Source organism: Eubalaena glacialis, chromosome 4 (assembly GCF_028564815.1).
Source record: "Eubalaena glacialis isolate mEubGla1 chromosome 4, mEubGla1.1.hap2.+ XY, whole genome shotgun sequence".
Lineage (NCBI taxonomy): Eukaryota > Metazoa > Chordata > Mammalia > Artiodactyla > Balaenidae > Eubalaena > Eubalaena glacialis.
In genome coordinates, this window is record NC_083719.1 from 12349427 (window position 1) to 12363697 (window position 14271).

At 46.0% G+C, this 14271-nt stretch overlaps 1 protein-coding gene across 4 annotated transcripts in view; it reads left to right on the forward strand.

Annotated features, from left to right (window-relative positions):
• TRIO (trio Rho guanine nucleotide exchange factor) overlaps positions 1-14271 on the forward strand; it is a 370516-nt gene that overhangs the window by 326831 nt on the left and 29414 nt on the right. For all 4 annotated transcript variants that reach the window (XM_061189136.1, XM_061189139.1, XM_061189138.1 and 1 more), the window contains exons 35-38: positions 2736-3028; positions 4422-4592; positions 7144-7239; positions 13526-13674. In XM_061189136.1, the coding sequence (XP_061045119.1) occupies positions 2736-3028; positions 4422-4592; positions 7144-7239; positions 13526-13674 (709 nt within the window). The remainder of the gene's footprint in view (positions 1-2735; positions 3029-4421; positions 4593-7143; positions 7240-13525; positions 13675-14271) is intronic.

Sequence of the window (14271 nt, forward strand, 5' to 3'; positions counted from 1 at the left end):
AGGATGTAGGTTTATTCATCGCTGTCCGGTGGCAAGTACAGGGCTTGGCTCTGCGTCCCAGCACAGTAAACGCACAGTAAACGACTATGAAATATGTCCCCTGCTGTGGCCAGCACAGTGCCTTGCTAATACTGATAGTTGGTACTTAGAAAAACTTTAGCTGAATAAAGTATCATCTACATGTGGATTGTCCAACCCCTCCTCTTCCTTCTGTCCTTCCTGTTGTCACTGCAGCAGGAGTGCCCGAGGGTAGCGACCGTGCCTGCCTTGTTTGCCCTTTACCCTAAGTCAGCACCTGAGAAAGTCCCCAGGAAGCTCTTTACAGCAGGCGCGTTGTTAACTTCATGGCTTCGTTCTGCTACCTCTTCCCGACGGTACCTGAGGAAAACAAGGCTGACGTGGGGACGTTTTAGTCACTCTTCTATGAAAAGAAATAAAATAAAAATATATGCGCACACACACATACATACACGAGGAGGGGGGAAATGCTGTATTGAGCCCGAGTCTGCCTCTGAGAACATCTAGACTTTTAAGAATGAGCGATCCAGCTTGAAACGCGTCATCTGTTGATGGAAGATCATACCCTCTCCCCTGCGAGGCTCAGCCGAGGAGGGCACGGGCAGCAGTCAGACGGCGCTCCGCTGTCTCGCCCGGGCGTCCGCGCGTGAGTGGGAAACCGCTGTCAACTCTCTCGTACGTGTAATCACATGACTGGGAGGAGTTAACTGTCTTGCTTTTTCACTGCAGCAGGTAATGGTCTCCAGTGCCGCAGAGGTAAATACAGCTAATACAGGTAGCTGTATGAAATCATCTTTTTGAAGATTAATTTTAATTTATTTTCAAGACTTATTAAGATTTAAGAAAATAACAAGCATAGTGAATGATCTTGCTCTTCCATTTCCTAAAGTGAAGCGTTTTATTCCATTTTGCTGTGGGAGGAGCCCTCCGGAGTCCAGTGCTCGGGAAAGGGCCAAGAAGTGTCCCAGGTCACTGGTCTTCTGTTTGTAAAACAAAGTCTCACGTAATTCCACAGATCTGTCGAGTGTCAGCTGTTACCTAAGTGTGTTTGTATCTCCTTTTTTCTCCTGAAAAATTAGCAACTCAGGGTCGACTATATTTAATTTTTCAAATCCAGTGAGAAGATTCATTTGGATATATTTTCAAGTAACATTTTGGTTACTTGAGGAAGGTTTCTGCTACTCACATTTCTTTTTAAAATGTGTTGTTGTTTTGTTAAGTGTTACTGGTATTTTCTCCAACACGTGAAGTAACTTTGCTGAGGCTGAGAGCAGGGTCTGCAGATGCCTGTGTAGTTCCAGAGAACGGCTGGGAAACAAGGGGCCGGATTTCCCAGTGAACCAGCCAGCTTTACCCTTCCACACTGAACTTTCTAGAAGGGTGCCGTTTGTCACAATGCCTGACCAGCTCACGTCTATACTGATTTATACACCCACGCACGTATACATACATACAAGTATACCTCGTTTTATTGCACTTTGTTTTTCTGTACTTCACAGATGCCGCATTTTTAACTAATTGAAGGTTTGTGGCAACTCTGCATCGAGCAAGTCCGTTGGAGCCATTTTTCCAATGGCATTTGCTCGCTTCATGTCTCTGTGTCACATTTTGTTGAGTCTTACAATTTTTCAAACCCTCCACCAGCAAAAAGATTACAGCTCACTGAAAGTTCAGATGATGGTTAGCATTTTTTAACAATAAAATATTTTTTAATTAAAGTATGTACATTTTTTTAGACAATGCTATTGGGCACTGAATAGACTACAATAAGTGGAAACGTAACTTTTATATGCCCTGGGAAACCAAAAAATTTGTGACTCACTTTATTGCGATATTGGCTTTATGGCAGTGGTCTGGAACCGAACCTACGACGTCCCCAAGGTGTGCCTGTACTTGTGTTTGTTTATTTATTTATTTTTAAAAACATTTTATTTTATTTTTTATTTATTTATTTTTGGCTGCATTGGGTCTTTGTTGCTGCGCGTGGGTTTTCTCTAGTTGCGGCGAGCGGGGGCTACTCTTCGTTGCGGTGCACGGGCTCTAGGCACGCGGGCTTCAGTAGCTGTGGCTCGTGGGCTCTAGAGCGCAGGCTCAGTAGTTGTGGTGCACGGGCTTAGCTGCTCCGCGGCATGTGGGATCTTCCCGAACCAGGGCTCGAACCCGTGTCCCCTGCATTGGCAGGCGGATTCTTAACCACTGCGCCACCAAGGAAGCCCATGTTTATTTATTGAGTGGTACTTTTATTCACTGGGAGTGAGTGAAACTGTACATTTATCCACCAGGATTAGTTTTTAATTTCCTTTAAATTCTTCTTTAAGCCATTCTTTCTTGGTTCTTGTCTATCAAGAAAATGGGTGAAAATTATTCAAACAGTGTGTCCTCCAATGTCTGTGATATTTTAAGTGACAGTGACATTTTGAGCCTGTGCGATAATGATGCTGGTCTCCAGGATTGGTGACTTGGGGGTTTTTGGAGGGGGCAGTACACCTGGAGAAAAATCACCTCTAGCAAAGCTCAAGTTGGGGAGCCATTTGATGGGTGAGCATGTGGGTCGGGTCTCCCTGGACATTCCCCCCCAGGGCAGAGCCACCAGACACAGCTCCCGGCGGCCCCCGAACTTGGTGTTCACCTGGGTGGTGACGCTGCTCATCGGCACAGTGGCACCAGCCAGGACTTGGGGGGCTGCCAGCCACACTTGTTTCTCTCTCGCCCCGCAGACTCGCTGTCCGTCTCCAGCAACGATGCCAGCCCGCCCGCCTCCGTGGCCTCCCTCCAGCCCCACATGATGGGGGCGCAGAGCTCCCCGGGCCCCAAGCGCCCAGGCAACACGCTGCGCAAGTGGCTGACGAGCCCGGTGCGGCGGCTGAGCAGCGGCAAGGCCGACGGGCACGTGAAGAAGCTGGCCCACAAGCACAAGAAGAGCAGGGAGGTCCGCAAGAGCGCCGACGCCGGCTCGCAGAAGGACTCGGACGACAGTGCGGCCACCCCGCAGGACGAGACGGCGGAAGAGGTCAGGGCCTCTGGCATCTCCCTCCAAGTTGTGGGAACAGTGCGTACGCTCGTTGGGTGGTTTTCCCTACGTTCTGGAAAGGACCAGGGTCAGAGCCCCGCTCAGTTCCTCCAGCAGTGTCTAGAGTGAGGGACCCACGCGTGGCCTCGGATCAAGAAACCAGAGGACCGTGGGCAACCCCACCTGCTTCAGGAGAACGTGGTGCCCGGCCACCTTAGCCCCCTCTCACCTCCATCACAGGCAAAGCCAGGGGCGCCTCCCGGGAGGCAAAAGATTTAAGTGGCCCCTGAGGTTAGCAGTCAACCACGGGAGCAGCATTTTGCAAGGAAAGCACCAGTTTTGGACTTGGAAGGGCTAAGGGAATGTTTGCATCCTCCAGTTATCTCCACCACTACCCCTGCCCCCGTATTCATATATATTCATGCTTTTGTCTTGTCCTGAGTAGAAAGCACACAGTTAATATACTTTGCTAACCCAGCAGTAAACCCTGGATTATTCCCATGTCATCGAAGATAAATGTATGTAGGTCAGCCAGGAATTATTTTTAATTTCCCCTTTTTTGGAGGAGGTGGGAGCTTAAAATTATACTGCAAGGAACCGAATTCCTTCATGATCCCCAAGATGGGCCTTCAGCAGTGTGGTGTCAGTGAGGGGCCCTCAGAGTTTTTAACTTGGACCCCTATCCCCCAGTTCCCTCACAGACTCAAAAAAAGGCAGAGAGAGAGAGAGAGAGAAAGAGAAGACAGGATTTGTATCGTTCAATTTATTTTGCAGATGTGGTGTTTCTGCTGCTTTTTTTCCTGGGCGTGTTTTTGCCGTGGGTTTTCACTGGAGCGTGTGGTTCATTTATGTCCTCATCTATCTGTTTTATATACTGTGTCCTCGTGATAGAAATGAAAAGCTGAAATTTTTATCTGAAAGTAAGAATAGGGGAAAATTAATGGGAATACTTAATTCAGATTCTTAAAATACACCTTGAATTCTGTTTTTCTTTATGCCCTCCTGATGTCAGTGAGTTTTATTTGAGCAAAGTAACAAAAAGTGAAGTATGAGACTAGAGAAACTAAGGGTTATGGTTCAAATTTTTGAACCTTCTTTTTAAATTGGCTTCTTGAAGATCAGATGTGTTCAGAGCCTAACGGTTAACGTTGGCAGTCCCTTCCAAAGACACTCTCAGTGGCCCTTCCCTCGTCCAAGTTGGCAAGCGAGGGAGCTGGGTCGCTGGCGGGAGTGGAAGCTCCCGTCAGGGTTGGAAGGAGCTTGTGCTTGATTTCTGCTCTCAGTTTCGATCCCGGCTGTGCTTTTCCAGTTAACCCCTGAGGGCTCAGTTTCTGTGAACTGACGTTGACAGTCAGGGCCGGGTTCCAATGGGAGAATGTCGGTCTGGTTTCAGAGAGGCCGGAACGAGGGCCTGAGCAGCGGCACGCTCTCCAAGTCCTCGTCCTCGGGCATGCAGAGCTGCGGAGAGGAAGAAGGGGAGGAGGGGGCCGACGCCGTGCCCCTGCCCCCGCCCATGGCCATCCAGCAGCACAGCCTGCTCCAGCCGGATTCACAGGACGACAAGGTAAGGGGGGCCCACGCCCACACCAAGCCTCGCCAGGAGAGGGCCTGGCGGTTGCCTGCCGCTGTGCCCCAGCCTCCTTGCAGGATGTAGAGAGCGACCCGGGCTGTGAAAAGGCACCTGGAAGATGCCTTTCACCCCAAAAGTATAGCTAGCAAAGGCCGTTTAGACCAAGCTGTAGGAACACACGCAGTCTCTCGTACACGTGTGCGTGTGTAAATACGTTCAGTGCATTTTTCATGGATGCCTTCGTAATTGCTACTTTTCAAGTCATTTTAATTTTTCTCACTGTACTAACCAGGGTCCCTGAGAGGGCAGGGAAGTCGCACGCCACCTGCGTGATTGCGTCCTGAACGCACACGAGCCCATCTGGTTCTCTCTGTTAGGTGTCTGCACACAGGTGTGGTTTTTCAGGTGGAATGGTATTGCTGTCCAGTTCCTTTTTCCAACATGGCAAACATCTGGGTCAAACTGGAGTTTGTCAAAGTGTAGGAATCAGTTCAAAGCCATGAATTTCCTCTTTGGATGTATGCAGAGGCTTCAAGCCAAGTAAATCTTATTTTTTGTTTTCTGGGTTTTTTTGAGTTCTTACATAATCTAAAATTACTCTGTACAACCCTAAAATATCAAGAAGGAAACCTGGTAACTGTGGCTTATACATCCTCTCGCATTCTGGCCCATCCTGCTTCTCCAAACTGGCAGGTGTTGAAAACCATCCTATGGAGTCATTACTGGTGATTTTTTTTTTTTTTTTTTTTTTGGCAGAAACTAAGGTTTCTGAATAAAACAGATGTTTTCGTCAGTTTTCCCCCTTCTTCCCCTTTTTCCTTCCCTGACTTCCCTCAGTGCTAACAGAGTCGCTCGCTGGATGGGCCCGTGCGTGATGACCCGGGGTCGCCCTGGCTCAGTGATCGACGGCCGTGAGGCCGAGGCCGATCACGCGTTATTCGTAACCTAAGGCGCCTTCTCTGTAGAACTCCTCCTCCCCCTCCTCCTCCGGGGCCCTCAGTGCAGAGCAGGGGCGCAGTGGGCTTGGCAGAAGGAGGGAGCTTGGGTTCGAGTCTGGGGTTTGGAGGGCATCTGAGGTGCAGACCCCATGCCATGGGGGTGGGCAGGGTGGCCTGAGATGGGAGAGAAGCTCGCGCCCCACTGCCCAGAGCAGACCTGCCAGGAAGCCAGGCTCTGACAACTCCTCGGTTATTTTGTAGCGTTCTAAGCCATACCTCTTTAAAAGCAGAAAACTGGAATTGTGTAAATCTGGATGGTTAGCCGAAAGTGAGGTGCCAGGCCTGGTTGACTTATTCACCAAATAAGAGGGTATTTTTCTCCATTGAAAGAGTGGATTGCACTATATTCTTCTGTTTACCAAAATCATTTATTGGTTATTGTGTTACCTCATTGGGTATTACCCATAGAAATTCTTCTTTTACAAAAGTCTATAGTGATGTTCCCAGAGAGTATATTATCTTGTGACTAATGTTTTGTTTTGTTCTGTTTTCTCTTTTTGTAAACTTTCACTGCAGCATTATGTTGATTTGTGTTCTGTGTCTGTTTTGGCTCAGTTTCCTTACCTCTCCATTTGAATTTTTTCCTTGTTTTCTTCACCTCATCTTCCAGATTTCATTAGACCAAGCCAACATTTGTTTTGCCAAGTGCATATCTGGATCCGTATTGTAACAGCCTTGTTGTAAATGTACAAATCCGTATCTGTCTGCTGTGAGACATGCATCGTTAGGACAGCTAGCCGTGTGTCACATGCATCTCTGCTGTCCTTAATATGAAGCAAGGTTCATATTACACCCCTCTTCTAGTTTCCAGTAAATTAACGGTGCAAGTAATCTGCAAACACAGCGTGTTTGCTAATTACTGAAACTCGAACTCAGTAGCCCCTCCCCCAGACTCCTTACCTGTCCACCCCTGTACACCCCGACTCTAGCCGTAAGTGGCATCTGATAGCTTGTGAGGCCACAGATCTCCTGTCCTCTGCACTAGTCACTGGGGAAGTGGATGGCACAGAAAATGGTGAGCTTGTCCCCCTCTTCCCTGTTTGGCCGGTGCTCCCGGTTCCTTTCCTTTTCTTGTTTCTTTCTTTTAACCCCATCCACACAGTAAAGCCATTTTTAGTATCCAGTTTTGTTTCCCGATTTTTTAAAGGGTTCACTCATTAGCCCTTAAGCCTTTCACTCTTCCGTTGATCAGATTCTCTGCCTTTTCCTCCTTAACCAGTAGCCTAGTCAGCAGTTGCAAAAGTTAGAATTTTCCCGTGCCCAGTCACCTCTTTGAAAAACATTCTGATGGTACATGACTGCGGATTAAAAACAGACTTTGTCTGCTTTCCACATGTATCCCAGACAGGTCCTATTTAGTATTTCATGTCAGAATATTGTAAATTTTAAAAGATGGCTTTAAATAAATGCAAACAAAGACAAACTTGTGGTCTTTTTGTCTGGAATTACTTTTAGAAGGAGATTGAGCTTGCAGGAGAATTCTGTCTGCCCAGTGACTAACACGAGGCATTTCCCTCCCCCTCTCTTTTTCTCAACTTCCTCCATAGGCCTCTTCTCGGTTATTAGTCCGCCCCACCAGCTCCGAAACGCCGAGCGCAGCCGAGCTTGTCAGTGCGATCGAGGAACTCGTGAAAAGCAAGATGGTAAGGCTTCCCAGAGACTCAGGCTGAGGGCAGGAAGTTGCTCCAGGGTGCTGCTTGTAGGCGGGCGGGCCCTCGTCCAGGTGTGGCTCTGGTCTGCAGGACGGAGTTCGGGAAGCCCAGGACCACCCTCAGGTTCAGTAATTGGCTTGAAGGACTTACAGAACTTAGAGAAGCCGCAGTTGCGGTTCATTGCCATGAAAAGACACAGGTGAAGATCAGCCAGGGGAGGGGTGCAGGAGCAGGTCCAGGAGGGTCAGGTTCAAGCTGCCATTGTCCTCTCCCAGTGGAGTCATGTGCACAACGCTGACTGTCCCCGCCTCGCACAGTGTGTGATGATACGTGCAGGGTATCACCAGCCAGGACACCCTGCCCCCGCCCCGCCGAGCCTTGGTGTTCAGAGTTTTTATTTGGGCTCAGTCACGTACACGAGGGTGAGCTCACATGGCTCACCCTTGTCCCCTGCCTCTCCGGGGATTAAGAGAGGACGTGGACCAAAGCCCTCACCCAAAGTCACGTTGTTAACGTAGACTGTCTGTCTTAGCCCAAGAGCCCCCGGTAAACAAAGACTTCATCAGGCAGGACATTCCACGGGCTTAGAGGGACCTCCCAGGAGCCAAGGTCAGTCCTTTCCTACACCCACATTGTCTGCAGTGCTGGGACCGTCATAGCCAATGTGGTCAACTCCAGTCTTGTCCAAAGTTGTGCACAGGGTCATTGGACTCAACAGGTACCACTGGGAGTCTCTCTTGCTGTCTCTGAGATCTTTCACTTGGGTTTGCAGTGTATGAGAGAGAAGGGTTTGCATTGCTGTATAAGGGCTTTATTCTTTTTGTGACCTCTCTGTTGCCAGTTGGTCAAGATGGATTCATTTAATAAAAGCCCCAAATCAAATGTTGACTCATTGAAGTTAGACAGGTTTGCATTGTTTCTAACTGATTCAAATCAATAAGTTTCTGTGTTTCTTTAGTTTTCCTGTGAAATAGAAAAACCAGTAATGGTAACAACATTTTAGACTAGTATATCCTGCTACCCTACAACATCTTTTAAAAGTCGCACCTCCTAAAGTGAAAACCCTCGGCCTCTCCCACATTCCATTCTCCATAAGAGTTTGATGTGTTTCCCTCCAGACAGTTTCTTTGTATATACTCCCCACAGCAGCCCTACAAGGTAGGCGTGTACTGTCCTATTCTCATTTTACAGATGAGAAAACTGAGGCATACAGAATGCTTAAAAACTTGACCAGCTAGTAAGGGGCAGAGATAGAAGTCTACTATATAATTTATTTAAATAAATTCATAATAATATATATCTATTGTTTTCAATTTTCACCATTGTAAACATCCACTGTCATTTATATGTGTGATTAAACCTGTAGGGTAAATTTCCAGCACTGGAATTGCTAGATCAAAGGGTATACAATTGATCCTTAAACAACATCGGTTTGAATTTCATGGGTCCACTTATATGCAGATTTTTTTCAATAGTGAATACTCTAGTACAACACAGTCTGCCCTGGGTTGAATCCACAGAATCAGAACCACAGATACCGAGGAACCACGTATACAGCGAGTCAGCATCCCAACCCCTGCATTGTTCAAGAGTTAGCTGCACTTCTTTAAAGTTAGGAATTTATCTTCCAAAGCCAGTATTAACTAGGTACCATGTATGTAACTCCAGTTTCTTCTCCCACCCACCCCTAAGCAGCTTCTAATGAGGCTGGTTGACTAGGTCCAATGGGGAATTGTATCCAAAATTCAGACTGACAGGTATTGCCCTGCCGTAGCTGGAATTCCCCCTGCTTGGTGTTCTGTGCTGTGATCTGAGAAGGACGCAGTGGGCTTCGAGCTTAGACAAGACGTTAGGCAGGAGGGCTGCTAGGACTTGGTAAATAAGTCAAGAACTTGACTCCACTGGTCAAAAATTCGGGATCATGTCAGTAGGAACTGAGCTAAACCACATCCTGGCTATCTTTTTGAGAGACGAGTTGATTAATGGTCTAAAAAGATGCTTAAATTATATCTAATGAGTTTTCAAGCATTCTTAAACATCCTTAAACATTTTAAAAACAGCCGTTTATACACATCAGTTATATGATCATTAAAATCATTTTTGTCTAATAATTTAAGTAGTTTTCCCAAGGAATGTTGTAAGACAACACTTTGTCAACCTGCGAGTCATCATTCTGCAGGTATTTGAATGGATTCCATTGTAAGTGGGCTGAGATTCATGTGTAATTAATTCAGATGGACTTCAGATGGAGAGGAGTTCTGTGGCTGGTCTCTCAGCTCTTACTGGTTTACTCCCCCTTTTAAGTTGTGAATAATTAAACTTTATCCATTGAAACTGACTTATTTCTACTCACTTATGTCTCTTCCGAAGTTAATGGGCGTAAAGCTGTTGGCAGAGTGGAAAGGGCGTAGGTTTTGGAATCAGATAGATGTGGGTTCAGACTCTCCTACTGACTGCTTCCGCCTCTCTGAGCCCATCTCTCAGCTGGAAGCAGGGGATGGTAAAGCGACTGCTGTTTGTTAAGCTCCCAGCCAGGTTCCCTCCACCTGGGCGCTCACTCGTGCCTTCCCTCCCCGTTGGAGAACCATATTTAGGCTTTTTATGGTGAGCTCATCTCTTCTTCATTCTCCATGGAATGTAATCTAAATTCTGCCCTCTTTTTCTAGTTCAGGGGAAACATAACTCTCCCTTGGTGCCTGGTCACTAATCCTCAAACAGGAAGTACTTTTTGTCACTAAAACCTCTGGTGAACCATTTTACTATCCTTCACTGTCATGCTCCCATGACTCTGAGTTACTCCTGCATATTTCACCGTGTGCCGTGGCCCCTTGGTCTTCCTGTTTGTTTTCCTGAGGGCCGTCTCTTAGGCTCTCGTGACTTGGTGATCGGATTTGAACGCTGAATTGTTATCCCTCCAAAGCTGTGTGTGCAGTGGTCTGGGGAGGCGAGGGGAGAAGGTGTCCTGCTGTCGTGCAGTGTGTGTTCAGGGAACTGACTCTCCTCGCCCTGAACCTGAGGATTCCGCCTGAAAAGGAAAAACCACCCTGCACACCTTTGCTTGGAATTCGCCTCTCTCTCCACCTCCACGTTCCTGATCAGTATTGGAAGGTGTGGGCAATGGCGGCTGACAGCTGCAGGGACTGAATCTGACTTTGGAGTTTTCTTCTCTTTGTTGATCTGAATATAAAGGGAGATACAAGAAAGAATGAAAATAATGAAATAAACATGTAGCTCAAGATATTAGAAGAACAACAAAATTTTTTTTAAAAAAGCAGGAGGAATGAATTCACAGAGATAAAAGCAGAAATGAATGAGTTGGAAAACAGAAAAATAGAATAAGAAATAAAACCCAAAATTTGTTCTTTCAAAACACATGGACTTCAGGTAAGCTTCCGAAGAAAATAGCCCAAATTCACAAAATAAGAAATTACAAAGGAAAGATAAACTGAGGGAATTGAAACAATCATGGCACGTTACTTTGTTCAGCTCTTTGAAAGCAAATTTGAAAACCTGGATGAAATGGGCAGTTTCTTAAGAAAATATAATTTACCAAAACTAACCTCAGAAGAGCTAGGTCTGCACGGATAGTCTCTCTTCATGTAAGAAACAGGGAAAGTTGACAAGAACTTACCCACAAAAACCCGCCCAACCCAGAAGGTTTCACAGATAATTCATCCGAACCTGTGAAGTCCCAGTGATTCCAGCTCCGGGGCAGCTTTGAGCCTTTTCACTCACGCACAGTCGGTGGGAGAGCCGCTGGGCGGCCAGGAGTGGACGGCACAAGCGTGACTGCAGCCTGGGGGCGCGCCTGCACCCCCCCTGGCCACCCACCGGGGTCCACACCAGCACGTCCAGGAGAGGCAGCGGAAGGAGCCTGGATGCCGCTGGGGCAGGTCCAGACGGGGCCTCCCCACCCGCTCCTCTGCGTGAGCGGCCATCTGGAACCTTTCTTGTCTCTCTCTTTGCTCACCGTTCAAGTGACCGTAATTAAAGCTAACGAGCTTCGGCTGTTTCCTTGCACATCTGGGCAGGAGACAGCGCCGCTGCTCCCTCCCCTCGTCCTCCAGCCTCCAGTCTCCTGAGTCTCCTGTCCAAGGCCTCCGGGACCCACGCGCATGGACCAGGCCCTGCTGCTACCACGAAACGTGCACTTCCACTAGAGGTCAAGAGCTATTTATTTAAAAATCAGAATGCTACTTTCCCGTCAGACCCCGTTCCTTAACTGTTTTTCATAACTAAGAGCAAGAGTTGGTGTGTTTGCACAGCATCGTGGGTTTGGTGAACAAGATTGCAGGCGCAGACTTGGTGTTCTCAAAGCTGTGCTCGGTGATGGCGTCCGCTTCAGCCTGTTACTCTTAGGGGGGAAATAGGACAAGCATTAGAGGTTTTAATATGATAGGAAATATTAAGTGTTCTTGTAGTTTTACTGGGTTTTTGTTTGAAGAGAAGTAAATCACATTTTCCCAGTTAAGTTGCTGAAATACCTTTTGATCATCTCTGTCCAGCCAGGGTGCTTTGAAAAATTTAAAAGAACTATCACCTATTTGCAAATGATGTGACTGACAAGGGATTAATCTCCAAAATATACAAACAGCTCATGCAGCTCAATATCAAAAAAAAAAAAAAAAAACCAATCAAAAAATGAGCAGAAGACCTAAATAAACATTTCTCCAAAGAAAACAGAGAGATGGCCAACAGGCATGTGAAAAGATGCTCAACATCGCTTATTATCAGAGAATGCAAATCAAAACTACAATGAGGTTTCACCTCACACTGGTCAGAATAGCCATCATCAAAGGGTGTGGAGAAAAGGGAATCCTCCTACACTGTTGGTGGGAATGTAAATTGGTACAGCCAATATGGAGAACAGTATGGAGGTTCCTTCAAAAACTAAAAGTAGAACTACCATATGACCCAGCAATCCCACTCCTGGGCATATACCCAGAAAAGATGAAAACTCTAATTCAAAAAGATACACGCACCACAACATTCACTGCAGCTCTATTTACAATAGCCAAGACATGGAAGCAACCTAAATACCCATCGACAGATGAATGGATAAAGAAGATGTGGTATATATACACAATGGAGTATTACTCAGACATTAAAAAAAAAAGAATGAAATAATGCCATTTGCAGCAACATGGATGCAACTAGAGATTATCATACTAAGTGAAGTAAGTCAGAGAGAGAAAGACAAATATATGATATCACTTATATATGGAATCTTAAAAAATTATACAAATGAACTTATTTACAAAACAAATAGACTCAGAGACATAGAAAACAAACTTACGGTTACCAAAGGGGAAAGGTGGCGGGGAGGGATAAATTAGGAGTTTGGGATTAACAGGTACATACTTCTATATATCAAATAGATAAACAGCAAGGACCTACAGGAAACTATTCAATATCTTGTAATAACCTGTAATGGAAAAGAAAAAAAACATATAGGTATAGCTGAATCACTTTGCTGGATACCTGAAACTAACACGACATTGTAGATCAACTATATTTCAATTTAAAAGAAAGACACTATCACCTATACCCCTAGTAGTTTTGTGAATTCAGGTTAAGAGAGAAAATTAATATGTACCAATTAGAAAGTAATCAGTTGCTGATCATTGTCACACTAACCCAGGGAGGAAAGTCATCAATATTCAAGTCACGGATTTATTGATCACCGAAAAAGCTGTGTTCAAGATTGGCATGGCAACCACTTCCTGAGGAAGAAGAAAGTTGCGAGTGTCACAGAGTTAGAGATTAATTTTAGCTGCATGGTCTCCGTGCGTTGAAGTACGAGTCTGTTTAATTAAACTATAGGTTTGCTAATGATGCTGCATGGTCCACCGGCCAGGAATGTGGGCAGTGTGTCTGGGTACACCGGCCTGAACGAGGCGACTGCACACACTTCTGACATGGTCATGCTTTCATGTGGCAGGAATACAACCGGAAAGAAAAGGGCTAGATTTGAAATGGGTACGGTCTGTGGTATTGTTTCTAATTATTTGGTAACCAGGAACAGAATATATTAACGGGTATAAATCCACCGTTCTTTTCATTCTAACTTTCCTCTTCTGTGCAGCTCCTCTTACTCAGTTTCAGAATTAATGCTGGGGGTTTTGTTGTTAAATGCGATGTGATTTCACGCACATAGACTCTATAGTGTTGTAATCAGGCCTTCGGTATTTTCTGACGTGTGAGATTTTCTGGCCCTAATTTCAGCCTCACGCACTGTGTGGGCAGGAGGCCTGACTGGCGATCTGGTTTCTTGTAGGCGCTGGAGGATCGTCCCAGCTCACTCCTCGTCGACCAGGGAGGAAGTAGCAGCCCCTCCTTCAACCCTTCAGACAACTCCCTTCTGTCCTCCTCCTCGCCCATTGATGAGATGGAAGAGAGGAAATCCAGCTCTTTAAAGAGACGGCAGTAAGAAGTGTTCTCATTGTCGTTGTTTGGTGGCTTCCCTCCTGGCTTTGTCACCTACAGAGCTGTGGCTGGGATTCATCTCTGAGTCACACGAGGAGGAGACCCAGGGTCTCTCGCCGAGCGATTGTACGTTTGTTTGCAAAGTACTCAGAACCTCAAGAGGGCGCAGTAAGCCATAGCTGCAGCTTTTATTGTTTTATTTGTATATTATACTTTATTTATAAATAAGAATGATACAAGAATATTCTTTGTCACTTCTGGTGAGAAACTGCCGTACTTTGTATTATACACATAGTTGTGAAGAAAAAAGAAGATAACATAAAATTAAATGCAGTCCCCAAAACTTGAAACATACCTTAGTGGTAGAGCTTTTCAGTTTCAGTTAAAAAGTCTTGAAGAATATTACAAAGGGTTTAAAATTGCATTTGGAGAAGAGGAAAAAACTTACCAGCTGTATGAGTACAGAGACTTGGTTTTATTGAGTGCTGTACCCCAGCACCTAGAGTGGCATCGGGTGCATAGGAGGTGCCTGGCCAGTGTTGGCTGAATGAATGAATGAACAAACCAACCAACCAACCAACGAACCTTTTTAGGTCA